At 44.4% G+C, this 17,327-nt stretch overlaps 1 protein-coding gene across 2 annotated transcripts in view; it reads left to right on the forward strand.

Moving 5' to 3' along the window:
- Positions 1-17,327, forward strand: part of CCDC149 (coiled-coil domain containing 149) — a 58,813-nt gene that overhangs the window by 19,521 nt on the left and 21,965 nt on the right. For both annotated transcript variants that reach the window (XM_040419022.1, XM_040419021.1), the window contains exons 3-6: positions 3,042-3,080; positions 4,776-4,883; positions 7,466-7,582; positions 12,844-13,016. In XM_040419022.1, coding sequence (XP_040274956.1) covers positions 3,042-3,080; positions 4,776-4,883; positions 7,466-7,582; positions 12,844-13,016 — 437 coding nt within the window. The remainder of the gene's footprint in view (positions 1-3,041; positions 3,081-4,775; positions 4,884-7,465; positions 7,583-12,843; positions 13,017-17,327) is intronic.

Genomic DNA, 17,327 nt, shown 5'->3' on the forward strand with positions numbered 1-17,327 from the left:
AGAGCGTGAATGAGTATTTTTTTTAATTGTCCACTTCACGGCTTCCCCGAGCTACAGTTCTGCTGTGGAAAATCCACAGGGTTTACATTACGTGTGACATATACAGTAGTCGGACTTCCTCTATGAATCTCAGAGCAGAGAGTCACTTTCTTGATGCAGCGATGTTTACGTCTGTTATTTGGTAATTTAATACCACGTGAGGTCTCATTATCAGATTCCTATTTCATTAAATTTTCTTATGTTAGATCACCTTTACAGACTTTCCAATCCAAGTTTATTGATCTAGTGAAGATGAAATTCTTCCCACACTGTTTTACACTGCCCAAGTACTATACAGTACGCAAATAATACTGCCATACTGTGTCTGCCTAACAGTGCCCCTGACCACTGCTGCCAATCACTTGTCTCATCAGTCACGCACTGAACTTGTGGTCACCGCTGAGGTCTTCTCTCCTAGGGTGTAAACAGACGTATCACAGGAGCACACGTGTGCTATTATGGCATTTGCTGCCACTTAAATTACTTTTTTAAAGGGGTTATCCCATGATTAATTTAAAATGTGAAAATCAGACATCATTTATTACGTGACAAAGCTAGAACCAGCCATGTACCTCACAGTAATCCATGGATCTCCTCATTCATTGCTCCAATTGCTCTGCTAGATTTATTTCAGGCTGGCAGTTCAGGGATTGTGTCCTTTCTCAAAGGGTGTGTCCTGTCTGCTTCAGCTGGTGGCAGCTGAAGGATGGAACTGAGCATGTGCTTCCGTCTCAGTGAGCAGGACAGAGAAATTAGAAAAAGAGTAAACAGCAGGTGGCGCTATACAGATAGACTTCATTGAATAACTCAGTAGCTGTAATAAATTTGTAATGACATGCAATTAAAAAGTATTCAGATCCTGGCGCTGGTTTGAAAACTGTACAGTATTATTTGTGGGACGACCCCTTTAACTCTTCAACAACTTATTTAAGGATTTTACAAGTGATGGCTTATCCTCAGGATAGGTTATTACTATCGGATCATCCCCGCTGATCGGCTGCTCTAGCGCCCGAACTCCACAGCTCCATTTACTGTGTAGTGGACAGAGCTGGATACTGCATCGCTGCTCCTATTGATGTGAATGGTAACCAGCTCTGTCCACTACACAGTAATGGAGCTGTGGGGCTCTGGCGCCAGAGCTACTGCAGAACAGCTGATCGGTAGGGATGTTGAGTTGTTGGATCCCCACCGATCAGATAGTGCTCCTCAGGATTGACCAACACTTGTAAAATCCACTCCATTGGACCTTATTTTTGGTTATTGATCTGTGCACTTTATATCTAATACGGTAGTTTTACTGGGAACTTGTTTCTTATCTTCCAGGTTATATAGAAGGTGTGAGCTAGAAAATAAACTAGAACATGTTTGTTCAGTGTCAACTTGCGGTCTGGTTTATTTTATTGACGTGGGCTTTGTTCTTTCTCCAAGGCCACCTTCACACTTATTTTTCCCATATTTTGGACAATATTTTGCACCAGTACTCCGAAACCATTAGCCTGTCCAAAAACACAAGAGGTGTAGCTCTTTACATTTTACAGTAGTTTGTGTCGCTCCTGGTTTAGGGGTTGTCCCATCTCAGACGTTGATGGCATATCACTAGAATATGCCACCGATGTCAGGTGCTGGTCCCACCTCTGGGACCCTCACCTATCTCCAGATTGGGCCCCTGAAAGTGAAAGAGAGCGCATTGCGCATGCTAGCGATATGCCACCAACCCCTTTAAAAAGGCTGATGCCAGATACTGAACAAAGTAAGGCTACTTTCACACTAGCGCTTTCAATTCCGCTGACGGATCTCAATAGCGGAAGAAAACACTTCAGTTTTCCCATTCATTCTCAACGGGGACAAAACTAAACGAAATGCACTAAAATGCATTCCGTTCCGTTTGGTTGAGCTCCCATCGCGGACAGAATAACGCTGCAAGCAGCTTTTTTCTCTCCGCGATGTGGTGCGGAGTAAGATGGATCCGTCCTGACACACAATGTAAGTCAATGGGGACGGATCAGTTTTCACTGGCACAATAGAAAACTGATCCGTCCCCCATTGACTTTCAGTGGTGTTCATGACGGATCCGTCATGGCTATAGAAGAAATAATACCACCGGATCCGTTCATGACGGATGCATGCGGTTGTATTATTGTAACGGAAGCGTTTTTGCAGATCGATGACGGATCCGCAAAAAACGCTAATGTGAATAGTGCGAAAGTAGCCTAAGAAAAAAGAAGGGTCTTCTATTTTGAAACATAATAAAATGAGAATATCATACTGGTTGCAAACCATAGGACAGGGATGGCCAACCGGCGGCTCTCCAGCTGTTGCAAAAGTACAACTCCTAGCATGCCCAGACTGTCTACAACTATCAGCCTACAGCAGGGCATGGTGGGAGTTGTAAAACTACAACAGCTGGAGGGCCGCAGGTTGGCCAGCCCTGCCATAGGACTTTGAGAAGTAGTAATATGTAGAGGATACGGTCGACACTGCTGAAGGTGTGGGATTTAATTTGGTGCTGCACTGATCGAATGTGAGTAGTGGTGGTGATCAGCATAAAAAACAAGTAGTATTTGCAACAAAGGAGAGAAAAGAAAAAAGAATGCGGCACTCGCCAAAAAATACTCTTTGCAGCTTTATTCACCTAAAAAGGTCAGCGTCATGCCGGCAAAACACGGGTAGAAGGCTTCAAAAAGTGCAACAAGCGCAAAACGGCTGTTGCCTTCTAGCTGTGTTTTGCCGGCATGACGCTGACCTTTTTATGTGAATAAAGCTGCAAAGAGTATTTTTTTTGTGAGTGTCGCATTCTTTTTTCTTTTCTCTCCTTTGTTGCAAGGACTTTGAGAAGTGCGGTATTCCTTGCCAGAGTTGGGTAGTGCAAATCCTCGATATATATTGTATCACCAAGACGCGGTAAGAAGTCCGGGATAGATTGGTTTGACTTGTACGTATACCTTTAGTTGTTATGTAATTTTAACTATTTATTTTTTTCTTTTTTGTTGTCTTGCTTATAGGATGGAGACCCGTCGCTTCCTCCTGAGAAAAGAAAGCAGGTAGTTACATGATATGTCACTGTCCTGACGTAGGGAGGATGTTACCCTGTAGTTATAGGAGTGTGTACATACTCTCATATTGGGGTAACAGCAGATTTTTGGGGGAAAGTCTGAGGGGACGGCATGTAGTTCTCTCCCTGGTGAAATAACATGGGGGGCAGGCACGGTTTATGGGAAGATTGGATAAGATAGTTTTCAGATAATTTTCGATATGTATGGCCAGCTTGGGATCTTTTTGTTATATACCGTTTTTTTCCCTTTGTAAGACACACAGATTATAAGACACACACTCAAAATTAGAAAAAAATATTTTCTAGGTCCTTTTTGTAGGGAATGTGGTTTACTGAAGTGGAGGGGTCAAGGTCAGTAACTGTAGGGTGTACTGTCGGGTGAGGGTAATAGTTTCGTTCTGTTACCTTTTAGGGCTCATTCAGACGGCCGTATACTGTCCGCCAAAATGCGGATCCGTTTTTTTGTGGATTAGATGCTGTCCCATTCAGTTGTATGGGGCCCTTTTATTCCATTGCACGGCTCAGCAAAAAAATGAAACATGTCCTACACTTGTCAGTGAAAATCAGGACATGGTCCTATTATAGTCTATGGATCAGCAAAAAAAACGGAATACAATCCGTTTTTTTTGCGGACATGCTGAACTATCCGCATTTTTGCGGACCGCATATGGCCGTCTGAATGAGCCCTTACTGTGTCGCCTGCTGACCATTGTAACAGCCAGCGATGGTGCATGTTGTCACCTGTAAATGTGTCTCCTGTCATTGCCTTGTTGTGTCCTGCCATCTTTCTAGTTATGCTAGATTATTTTGAAGTATTTGTCGGCGAAACACACACACAGTTCTAATACTCACACAGCTTTGCTATATACACAGAGCACTGCCATACACAGATACAGCTCTACCTTACATACATACAGCTCTGCTGCATCCGTACATCTCTGCTACACACATATACTCACATACAGCACTGCTACACACACACACTTATCATCTTTAATAAAAACTCACATTTCCCTGCTCTAGTGCCGGCTGTATAGTTCTTCTGTTATGGCTCCTCAAGTTGATGACATCATCAAAGGTCCTTAAGCTGTACTTGGCGTTTTCATTTCCTTTCAGTACAGCACAGGACCCTCCTCCTATGTGCTCTGCTGCTGCTGATCACTCAGATCGGTGTCGGCATGGAGAGAGGGGTGTGTTCCCCTGATGGGGCAAAGCGCTGAATGTGCGCTCTGCCAGATCGTTAAGGAAGCCGCCAGAGGGTCTGGCCATGCTGTATCTCCCTGAATGCCATTTATAAGATGCAGGCACTTTTTAGCAATATTTTTTCTTGCTAAAAAAGTGCGTCTTATAAAGCGAAAAATACGGTATATTGCTCTACAGAGGGGGAACGGACCATTTAATATGAGTAGCATTCACTTCTCTTACGTTGGGTTGAGTAGGAGAACTTTGCCCAGTTGGTGCCCACCCTCCAAGTCAAGTATGCACAGGCCAGTCTTTCCTCATATATGATAATACATGAGCCGTGCCCCTGCATAACTGGACAGATGCGGCCCTTACGTTGATGGCCATGTTAGTTTTCACCCAGTCGATATAACTTGTGTAATTTTAACTTTTCTTTTTCGGTGGGAATCCTTGATTCTGTGTTTTGGCACCAGTCCAAAGATTAACTTTTGGACCTTTGCAGGCAAACCTGGCGCAGCTGCTGGGAGAAGCTCGGGAAAGAAGCAAAAAGCTGGAAGTGGAGATGAAAGAACTGCAGCAGCGGCTGGGAGAAGTCCAGGGGGACAACAAGGTGATGAATTACTGTGTGTTGTCCGTGGGGTACAGCTTTGTGCAGTGGCTGTAGTGCATCTGAAGCTGTCGGTACAATCCCTCGCTATGAAGAGCTAAGCCTCTTTCTACAAATCCGTGTTTTGTTTTATCTACTGAATGGAGCTTAGGACACAGAGGTGAAATGTCATTAGTGCCATATGGGCTTTATTAGGGAGACGGGAAGTCATTGTCCGCTTAGGTTCTATGGGAAGCATCTTAAAAGAAATGTGTCACCAAAAACGTTATCTGCCAGATAAAACCAGATAGTGATACACATTCTGTTTATCTAATCTGTTTTTATTTTCTGATTGCAGATTTTTTTATTCTATTTCTTGAACATAATTATGGGGGCGCCCATCTTGCCTGAGCTGTTACACAGCATTAAAAATGTTGCTTTACGGCAGCCCCATGGCCATAGACACAATGGACAGGAGGGGACCTCATTGACTTCTATGGGAGAGTTTTCTAGGCCTGCTCTGTGACCTGTGCAGAGGTCAGAAAGAAGCTGTGATATCACCTATTGTGAATGGTGGATCCTGTCTTATCTGTACACAGAGGTGATATCATTACAGGCAGGATTCGAGTCACAGATAAGCAGATAACTGCAGTAAAGCGATCTGTACAGACCAAGAAGTGACGCTTACTATTAGCCCCAGTGGCCAGTGCGAAAACTGCAGGATTTTATGATTTTTGTTTAAATATAGACATCGACATGGAAAATTAAAAATAACATCATCAAACATTCTTTAAAAATATGTTAAACCTAAAAATGGGATTTAAAGAATAGGCCATTTTCTGATGACACATTCCCTTTACTATACACACAGGAGATGCTTCATGCTTGTGGCCCCAATAAGAGCTACTCTCCATTGTCATTCCTGAGTAGTAATATAGTAACATAGTACATAAGGCCGAAAAAAGAAATTTGTCCATCCAGTTCGGCCTGTTATCCTGCAAGTTGATCCAGAGGAAGGCAAAAAAAAACCCTGTGAGGTAGAAGCCAAATTTCCCCACTTTAGGGGAATAGAAAATTCCTTCCCGACTCCAATCAGGCAATCAGAATAACTCCCTGGATCAACGACCCCTCTCTAGTAGCAGAAGGACTGTATAAGCTATTACTGCCCATATGTAATCTAGGCTACCTCTAACATTTTATAGATCTAGGGGTCTAACAACTGATGAGCTTTATGGCCGTGTTCACACTCTGAGGATTCTGTCAGACTTTCAGTGTGAATTCGGCACCAGTGTGTGTAGAGCTGTCTTCTAGTACTAATTGTAGGGATGGAGAATATTCAGATAGGTGTTCATTTTGATTTTGTTTATTGAAAAATCTGTGGTAATCCATTTCAATTTTTTTCACATTTCTGCGCTTTATTTTTAACATCCATCATGTTCCAACAGACTTGTACAGATGTAGCAGATGTTACCTTGATCCTTAAAAGGGTTGTCTCACCTGAGACATTGGTGGCCTATGCTATCAGAAAGGGGTTCCCTCTGAGACCGGTCCTATCGCTAGAATGGAGCCCCCAAAGTGAACGAGAGCATACCGGGCATGGGCGGTCACCCCCTATTCATTTCTATGGGACTGCTGAAAATAGCCGATTGCTGGCTCAGCTATTTCCGGCAGTCCCATAGAAGTGAATGGAGCGGTAGCCACGCTTGGGCGGTGCGCTCTCTATGCATTTTCATGGGACCCCGGAAAATAGCAGAGTGCTCAGCTATTTTCAAATCTCCCATAGAAGTAAATGTTGAGCACGTTGCGCAAGTGTGGTGTGCTCCCTTTCGCGGGCCCATTCTGGAGGTAGGTGGGACACACACCTATCTAACACTGATATCCTATGCCACCAATGTCCCAGATGATAAAACACCTTTAACGCATTGAATGCACACAGTTGCGACAAACAAACTTTAAAATGGCACTTAAAGGGGGTTGTCCGTTGTCCCACTACACAAAATAGGGGATAAGTGTCTGATTGATGAGATCCGACTGCTGGGGTCCCTGAACAGAGGCTCGTGTTCCCCCATTTGAATGGAACAGCGAATAGGCGTGCACACTGCCGCTCTATGGGGCTCCTGGAGATAACTGAGCACTTGTACTCTTCTATCTCCGGCAGTCCCATAGAGTCGAATGGAGCAGTGGACACACGTGTGTCCATTCAAACGTGGGAACGTGGATATGTCCATATTGTGATCTGCAATACAGATGTGTAAAATACAGATAGCTTCCATATTCTTCTTACTCCCTTCAATTGAAAGGCTATTCTCGTCCAAAAACCCCAGACAAGAATAGCACCTGCTCTATAATTTACAGAATGGCCACCTAGATCCACAAAAGACGGATGTGTGTATGGCCCTAGAGAAATGAATGGGTCAGTGTGCTATCCGCAAGAAATGCCTATAGCACGCCCCAAAAAAAGCCCACATTTTTTACATTTTTTGTATTTTTCGAAATGTGAACTTGCATTTCTGGACCTGCACTGATTCTTGACTTGTGCCGCAGGTGGAATAGAGTACAACATTCACATACCGTTTCTGTAATTGTGCGCTCCTGTCTGTCCCCAGCTGTTAAGAATGACCATTGCCAAGCAAAGACTCGGAGATGATGAGGTTGGAGTCCGCCATTTTGCGCCGCACGAGCGTGAGGACCTTGTGCTACAGCTGGAGAAAGCCAGAGAGCAGGTAACTTATGATACAAATAATAAGCATTTAGGGGTCATGGTAGAGGAGTTGACCCATCAGCCTGCAAGGATCGGCGTGACTGATGTAGACAATAATTCTCCTGTAGCATCACTGCCAACACCAGCTGACCTCCCTGGCGTTAGTCATTAGGCCATTGACAGCGGGACTGCATTTAGAAGGAGTCCTTTTTCTTTCCAGAAACAGACGTGCCTTTGTTCCTGGCTGTGTCTGATGTTGCAGCTCAGCCGTATTCACTTGAACATTTCTGTGCCAAAATGGATATGCTCCATTTTATGTTATTTTTTTTAATACCTTTTCTTATTAACCTTTTCCCACACTTTGACGGATCAAAGCTTGGAGCAACCTTCCGTAACTCGACTTGCAGTTACATCCCATGGATGTTGCGGGCTCAGAAGCTGTGCCTGTGCCATCGGCGGTGGGTGTCGGCTGTAGTATACACCCTGCTGCAACTGCCAGGATTGGCGCTAAGAGATGAGCGAAAAGATTCTACAGAATCTATTTGTCCAATCAGCAGGGCTTCTTCATTTGCATAAGCCCTGCTGATTGGACAAAATGATTCTAACGGTCATACTGATTAGGCAAAACAATTCTGTAGAATCTTTTCACTCATTTCTAATCCCAACCATTTAACCCCCTAGATGCCGTGGGCATTAGCGACTGACTGCTGCATCTGTGAAGTTTAATAGGAGGGAGGTCCCTCTGTTAACCTATTGGTTCCCCAATCGTCAATAGGTTGTCATGGTACCTAGGGGCCTAACAAAGGCTCACATGTCAGCTATTTGTATTTGCCTAGTAAGCATTTTCTAAGGCAGGCCCTAATAGATTGCTGACAGGCAGTAATACACTGCAATACTGGAGTATTGCAGTGTATGATATGATTGATCAGGCGAGATTATTGAAGAAAAAAAGCTATTAAAATGTAGAGTATTAAGTCAATGAAATCCATTATCCCATTAAAAATGCCCATATAATGAAAAAAACATTTTAAAAAAATTACACATTTTTGGTATTTTTTAACATTGTGTATAATAAAATTAAAATGATATTTATACTACATGATGAAAGTCGTGAAAAAAAAGCAAAATTTTTTTTTTAAATTGATTGTTTGTCCCATGCCAAAAAAAGGCCGAATAAAAAGTGATTGGTATCACAGTTCAGCCCCATTCACTTCAATGGGGCTGAGCTGCGCCAAGGCCATGTCACCAACCTTTGACCATGACATCACATGGCCTAGGCAAAGCTGCGAGAAGGCCACGGCGCTGCTGCTGGTGCTTTCTCAAACAGCTGTTCGTTGGGGGTCCCGGGTGTCAGACCTCCACCAATTAGATACTGATGACCTATCCTGAGGATAAGTCATCAGTTAAAAAATCTCAGAAAACCCCTTTAATACTTCAACTTATCCTGCACAAAACAAGCCCATGTACAGCTCTGTCAACAGAAAAAGAAAAATGTTAGGGTCTTGGAATGTGGTGACAGAATTATTTAAGTGTTTTTGCTGTGCAAAAGTAGTGAAGGTACTGTACAAAGCTTTCACCCAGAGTACAACCCAAAAAACAATGGCAGAATTGTTGTTTGTTTTTTCATCACCCCCAAAAGCTAATAAAAGTCATACAATGCATCATATTTATCCCAGAATGGTGGCAATAAAAATTTGAACTTGTTCTTGAAAAAACAAATATACAAGAAGTCAGCAGAAAAATAAAATGGCTTCGGGATGTGGCATTGAAGAAATGAAAAAAAAAAAATGCTGTATCCTGGCCCTGGAGAGGTTAAATGGATAGTTCAAGTAAAGGGGCTGTACAGGCATTTACTATTGATGACCTATAAATAGTAAAAGCCCGGACAGCCCCTTTAAGTCAAGGCGTGTCCATAATATTCCCTATTAAGGCTTATGTATGTAATAGAAAGGGATCCCCGCTTGGCATCCTTAGTGCGCCATGGCGAGAGCTGCTGCTCTCATTTTGCGACACTCAGACCAACGAGTATTACAGCGGTGACCATTTTACTACTCCTCACAAAATCTTGTGTTGGCAGGGGTCTTGTATGCTGTCATATTAAAGGTATCATTTGTGAATGAGTGGTCTATAAAATATATTGTGTGAACATGAAATACTCGAAATATGAAAATATAAAAAATATTATTCTCTTGACTTTAAAAACTATGCTTGAAGCAAACTAGAAACCTCTTGGCGTTGGTTATTTCGGTGGACTACTTGGCCACTTGATGTCAGTGTTCTGTTGTTGTCTATGGATATTATTATTATTATTGTTATTTTAGTTCCTCTAATTGCAGCATAAGTGTCCTGTTTCGGAGAACATTTGTGGGTGGAAAGCGTAGAAATAAATCATACAGGATTAATGTTTCAGTATTATCTCCTCGTGTTGCGATAAATTGACGAACAGCTGGAGACGTGTGCAATATTGAATGCTCTGTCTGGTCTGCCGCAGTGGTCTCAGACATCTCCGCACAACCAGACTTTTTTTGTTAGTATCCCTACAGAACAGGTGAAACCCTCTTTACTGGCTGAGTACCTCAACATTGAGCTGGTCACATCAGCAATCAGCTGTAATCTGTAGCGGAATCCAGCAGCACGTGTTTCATTTCCCCACAGCACCACCGCAGGGGGAGTGAGGTACTACACAGTGCTCATTGAAATCTATGGTCTGTCTATGTACTGTGCTGCATGTGTTCGGTCCTTCAGAACAAGACGTGCTCTTTGTAGCTCATCCCTGTTCTGGCTAATCAAGAGAGGGTCGTGAAATTCCTTATAAGGTGTTTGAAAATGTGTTTTAGAAAGCTGCCTGCTCTTTTAAAAGTATATTCCTATCTTAGATATTTATGACACCTTCACAGGATATGTCCTAAATGTCTGATATATCGATGTGGGTCTTACATCTAGGACCCAAACCTATGTCCAGAACCGGTCAGAGGACTAGTTCTTCTGTTCCTAGATGGTTTGTAGGACCTCCATTCTGGAGATAGGGGCCCCCAGTGATCAAGAGAATAGATGTTTCCTAAAAGGGTTACAATGGAGGTTGGTCAACTTTTTCCCCCCAGAAGTCACATCAATCGGTTGTGTCTGGTATTGCAGTGAAGCCTTGTTCACTTACAGGGAACCTGTCATATTGAACACGTTGTCTGAGCTGCAGGCAGCCTGTTATAGAGCAGGAGGAGCTGAGCAGATTTATAGTTTTATGGGAAAAGATTAACTTCAATTCCTTCTCATTCTGGGCTTTGAAGTCCAGGAGGCGGTCCTATCAGTGATTGACAGCCTTCACTTTATGACTGTGTATACAGATAGCTGTCACTCTAGCGAACACCTCCTTGACTTCAAAGCCCAGAATGAGCATAAATTTAAAGGGGTTGCATCACAAAAAATATTCTACCATTTTCAAACGAGCACCCAGATCTGAATACTTTTGTAATTGTTTGTAATTAAAAATGTAGCTTAGACACTGAGTTTTTCAATAAAAAGTATCTATAGCGCCACCTGCTGTTTTTTTCTCCTTATTTCTTTGTCCTGCTCACAGAGATGGCCGCACATGCTCAGTTTCATCCTTCAACTGCCTCCTGAGCTGTGATAGGTAGAGCATGGACACGCCCCCTGAGCTGTAGCAGAAAAGACACTCCCCTTGAGCTGTCAGCTTGATATAAATTTAGCAGAGCAATGAATGGGGAGATCTTTGGATCCATGTGAGGTACAGGGCTGGTTCTAGCTGTGTTATAAAGAGGCTGTCATGTACTAAATGATTTATTTTTTACATTAGTCATGGGATAACCCCTTTAGGTGAATAAAATACAGGTTGTACTGAACCTGTTTCTGCAACACTAAATACCAATCTGCTCAGCTCCTCCTGCTCTATAACAAGCTGCCTTTAGCTCAGTTCCTACAGGGCTCTAAAATCTGAGCTCTGATTGGTTGCTATGGACAACTAAGACTGATTTACTATTAGGCAGTTTCATTTGGAGATATTGGAAGGGGCTACTTTTTAGTGGGCCACCCTGTAGCACTCATGATTGAAGGGCTTCAGTCAGATTTGTACCTATGAAACTGGCTGACCTGAAGGTATCTTTGTTGGTCCAATGTTCATATGTGCCAGCATTGCTGAGAAAAATGAAATGGTAAAATATGTAAATGAGCCTATTGGAGCAATGAGGGAGTTGCTGTTGCACCTAGACTCAGTTCTCTTTACAACTACCGCGCCTTCTCCACTTTGATTGACAGGGGCAGGTAGTGTAAATGTCATAACACCTTGCCCTGCTAATCAAAATGGAGAGGGCATGGTAGTTGCAGAGAGAGCAGAGCCTCTAGGTGTAACGGCAACTCCCCCGTTGCTCCTAAAGGATCATTTGCATATATTAAAACATAATTATTCTCAGTAATGCGAGCACACATGAACATGGGACCAACACAGATGCATTCAGCTGTCAAGCGCACATGTAACAGGTCAGCCAGTTTTTATAGGTACAAAACTGCTGACAGATGCCCTTTAAATTGGGTAGGACATAATTATAAGGATGCTTTCACACGTGGCAGGAAATTCTGCGACTGAAAATCAGTTCCATTCATTTGAATAGGGCAGCAAGCATGGAACTGATTTTGAATCTCATCATTTTCTGCCGCGTGTGAAGGCACCCTAATAAATATATATATATTTTCTACTTGAGATGTATCTCCGGTGTAGGCTTTTCCCATTTCCCAGGAATTTAAAGGGCAAACCTATGACAAGTTAGGCCTCAGATCATAATGTAATCTCACAGTAAGGGTCCATTCACACGTCTGCAAAATGGGTCTGTATCCGTTCCGCAATTTTGCGGAACAGGTGCGGACCCATTCATTTTTAATGGGGCCGGAATGTGCTGTCCGCATTTGCGGATCCGCACTTGCGGATCCGCACTTCTGTTCCGCCAAAAAAATAGAACATGTCCTATTCTTGTCTGCAATTGCGAACAAGAAAAGGGTTTTCTATGAGAGTGCCGGCGATGCGCGGTCCGCAAAATGCGGAACGCACATTGCCGGTTTCCGTGTTTTGAGGATCCGCAAAACACTTACCGACGTGTGAATGGACCCTAAAGGCCATGTCCTTTTTCCGTAAGGCTCAATCCATTTCAAAATCTGACAACTGACAATATATTCTCCTGGCATGCCCCAATTTCTTCAGTGACTGACATGTTATTAACCAGTTTTGTACCAGGCTGTTTCATAGCAGAATAATTTCACGTAGCATGTCTTTTACAGATGGAAGGCCTGGAACATGACCTGAGAGGAGCAGTGGACGAACTCGAGGATGTGAAGCAGGAGCGATCGTTCTTCCAAGATAAATCTGAGAGGTTGAACCAAGAGCTTAACCACGTCCTAGGCGGCCATGAGAAGAGGATCATAGACATCGATGCTCTGTGCATGGAGAACAGGTGGGTCAGGTAGAGAGGACTTCCAGAGCGGTCACAGAAAATGCCCAAGCTATAGACAGACACATGTTTATCACAGCAGTGACCAAAAAAAAAAAGCAAACCTCACGCAGTCATAGGGCTGACCATATGCTCGATTAATTTCAGCATATGCTTGGTGGGAGTTTGTGTGTGTGTTCCTTTCAGCAGGTGTGCCGCAGTGAAGGGGTATTCCCATCTATTATGCAAACTCTAGAATATGCTATAACATATGATCCCACCTCTGGAGCTCCCAGGCGCCCGCTGTGCAAGAAATGCAACGCAGCTTCGTTCATGTGAATGGGGTTAATAGCAGGAAAAGCTGTGAAGGAGCTTCAGGGCTCAACCATCAATGCTGCTCCTTCATTCTGAAGATCAGGGGGATGCTGGCATTTGGACCCACTAGTGAGAAACCCCCTTTTAATAAAAAAAAAAAGTCTGTATGTATTTTTTAGCGCTGTCTATACAATAAACTTAGAGCTGTAGAGCAGAGTTGTTGAATGGTGTGGTGGAACATTTGGGATTTTACTTTGAAGGTGAGGACACAATGAAAATAAGTCCTAACGTTCCAAGGAAGGAATGGATAGGGCATACTGTTAGATCCACAGAGGTCTGACCGATGGCACACTGACTGATCATAAGAACAGGGGTCCTGTGTCCACCGTGAATGGAGAAAAACTCTTCTGCTGCATTCAAACTGTATGGGACTACTGGACATAGCTGAGCACTGTACTCCTCTATCTCTGGCAGTTTCATAGAGATGAGTGGAGTGGCAGTGACACAAGACCCCAGTTCTCATGATAGGTGGGCCCCACTGCTCTAACAGTTATGCCCTATCTAGTGGCTAGGGATTAACTTGTTACTAATATTCCCCGTTAGGAGACAGACATCTTCCCCGACTCCTTCATACACACTCAGTTTGGCCCAATGTATATGTGTAGAGTTGAGTGGACACCTAGATGTTCGGGTTCGGCCGAACTTCACAAAAAAGTTCGAGTTCGGGACCCGAACTGAAATCAATGGGGACCCGAACTTTGGAGCACTAAAATGCCTCTAAAAAAAAGTCATGGAAAGGGCTAGATGGCTGCAAAAGGCAGCAAAATGTGGTTAAGAGCATGGCAAGTGCTCTGCAAACAAATGTGGATAGGGAAATGACTTAAAATAACATAAAATACGTAAAAATAAAAAATAATAATCTTGATCTAGGAGGACGAGGTACATTTGGAGTAGGAGGTTGAGGAGGCGGTGGATGTGGCGGTGTAGGTAGAAGCTGCAGTGGAGGAGGAGGAGGTAGCCAACACTGGTTGTTGTTTTTGTTTTTTATTTTATTTTATTTTTTTATTTTTTTTGTTCAAATTTGGATAGACCCCAAAACATTGGGAAATATAAAAAATAAAACAAATAGTGCGCTGCAGTACAACAATGGCTGGGTAATGCATGTCCATTCTGCACAAGGTACAGACAAGTCCTGAGGGATCCAAGCCTGGTTTATTTTATTTTAACGTGAGCTTGTCCACGTTGGCTGTGGACAGGCGGCTGCGCTTGTCTGTGATGACGCCCCCTGCCGTGCTAAACACACGTTCAGATAATACACTGGCTGCAGGGCAGGCCAGCCCCTCCAAGGCGTAAAGGGCAAGCTCAGGCCATGTGCCCAATTTGGAGACCCAGAAGTTGAAGGGGGCAGACTCGTCATTCAGTAAGTGTAGGCGCGTGCACACATACTGCTCCACCATGTTGGTGAAATGCTGCCTCCTGCTAAGACGTTCCATATCAGCTGGTGGTGCTGGTTGTTGTGGCGTGCTGACAAAGCTTTTCCACATGTCGGCCATGCTAACCCTGACTTCTGAGGTGCTGGCGGTGCCCCAGCTGCATTAGCGACCTCTTCCTAGTCCTCTGCCTTCGCCTTGTGCTTCCACTGTGCCCCCGCTGTCAGGTGGGAATGCCACCAGCAGCGCGTCAACCAGCGTGCGCTTGTACTCGCGCATCTTACGATCACGCTCCAGTGACGGAATTAAGGACGGTACGTTGTCCTTGTACCGGGGATCCAGCAGCGTGGCCACCCAGTAATCCGCACAAGTTAGAATGTGGGCAACTCTGCGGTCGTTGCGGAGACACTGCAGCATGTAATCGCTCATGTGTGCAAGGCTGCCCAGAGGCAACGAAAAGCTGTCCTCTGTGGGAGGTGTATCGTCTGTGTCCTCTGTATCCCCCAAGCCACGCAGCAGTGATGGCCATGAGCTGGTCTGGGTGCCACCCTGCTGTGAACATGGTTCCTCCTCCTCCATCTCCTCCTCGTCATCCTCCAGAACTATGCCCTGGCTGGACAATTGTGTACCTTGCGTATGTTGGTGCAGGAGCCCACCCTCAGAGCCACTTGTGAATGACTGGCCTGAGCCCCTTGTAAATGATCCCTCAAATCAAAAGCTCAATCGTAGTGGTGGTACACCACAAGTCCCAGCAAGCCAACAAGCAGCACAGAGAAGCACAGAACCTCTCTGCATGCAGTCACCAGCTAGAATGGCTGCCTGCAGAGAGGTTCAGCCCTTTCCTGTGCTGCTATAGCCCTGCCATTGACTGGAGCATTGTTCCAGCCAATTGCAGCGCTGGCAGGGGCCGCCAAACACTGGAGTCCCCTGCCTGACTTCGGAGGAGACCGATGCTGACTATTTCAGCACTAGTCACCCCCCCCTGACTCGCCCCACAGCTTTCTTCTGCTTCCAGTGCTGCGATGTGCCGGTCTTCATTGACCAACCAATCGCAGTGCTTGTTGCTCCAGGGGTGCGGAAAGACACCATGCTGCCCTTACCCGGCATGGATGCCTGCCGGCAAGAGCAGCCTTGGTTCCCCGATTCCCCTGCGATCCTGCCCCAGCACCCGGCGGACCTTCTCCCGTACATATATGGCGCTGGTCGTTAAGGGGTTAAACCTGATTCTTATCGGTTTGATAGGAGTATTTTTGAGGTCAGGAGATCAGAGCTACACATGAGCCATCACATGACGAGGTTCAAAGAAAACAGCCAGATTTTTACCCCTTGTATCTCAGAAACAGATGAATATTTTGAATAAAATGCAATTGAAAAATTATTTTTAGCACAAAATGAGTAAAAAGCAATCATAAAAAATTGCCCTGAAAGTGCCCATAACCTTTAAAGCAGTTTTCTGGGATATTTATATTGGTAGCCTATCCTCGGGATAGGTCATCAATATGAGATTGGTGGGGGTCTGACTCCCAGCGCCCTTGCTGATCAGCTGTTTGAGGAAGCTGTGGCGCTCACTAGAGCTCCGATGAGTCCTGTGGTCTTACTAAGTGTGGCCTCACGGTTTACCAAGCACAGTGCCATCCTTTTGATAGTGGCCGCGCTTGGTATTGCAGCTCAGCCTCATTCACTTAAATGGGGCTGAGCTGCTCATAGGCCACGTGACTGATGAATATGATGTCACTGGCCTAGGAAGAGGCCGAAGCATTCATGGAGCTCTGAAGCCCCTTCATACAGCTGATCAGCAAGGGTGTCAGGACTCGGATATGGAAAATCCAGAAAACCCCTTTAAAGCTGGGTCTGCTTCTATTTAAAGAGCCTTCATGAGTCTTTCAGTTGCAGTTGTTTGTTTTCTTTTTTCTTTTATCCTCCGTTAGTAGAAGCAACAGAATGTTCTAAATCATTATGGCACTGGAACAGTTGGGCGATAGAAGCACTGCGTAGTAGTGAGCTGATTTAATGGTATTAAATTAACCTTCAGGGACTTCAGATAATACGGTCCCTAAACGGCATCAAATAGCGGAAGTTTAGTTAATGAGAAAGAAACTTCAGAAACAAATGTTGGTCTGAAATCAGAAGGAGAACTTCACAGCCGGTGGGATATTCTGCATCCGTATACATTACATCAGGACAGCTGGTAGTTCTCAGGAGAATTGCACGGAGCTGAGGGAAAGTTTTCATCAAGAATCTTAATGGTTCTTGGACCTGTTTCTCCAATGGTTGATGTTTAAGGAGGTAATTGTCTGAACGTCTATGGCAGTTAGCAGCGCTACGGGATTATAGCGTATGACTTGTGTGTTGGTAAGTTCTCGTCTCATGAGTATTGCCACTGCCCAATGTATGGACTCTAAAGCATCAAGACTTTTTTGGTCAGTCTGGGAATCTGTCCCCAATTTCATAATGCTCTATCAGAGGACAACAGTCACTGGTGACGGAGACCCTAAGCTAAACGTTGGTTGACTTTCTTGAACTGACCCAGTTGTTTTGCCGTAATTTAGGGCTCATGCACACAGCTGTGGCCACACAGACTGCAGGTCCA

This window comes from Bufo bufo, chromosome 2 (genome assembly GCF_905171765.1).
Source record: "Bufo bufo chromosome 2, aBufBuf1.1, whole genome shotgun sequence".
In the NCBI taxonomy this organism is placed as follows: Eukaryota; Metazoa; Chordata; class Amphibia; order Anura; family Bufonidae; genus Bufo; species Bufo bufo.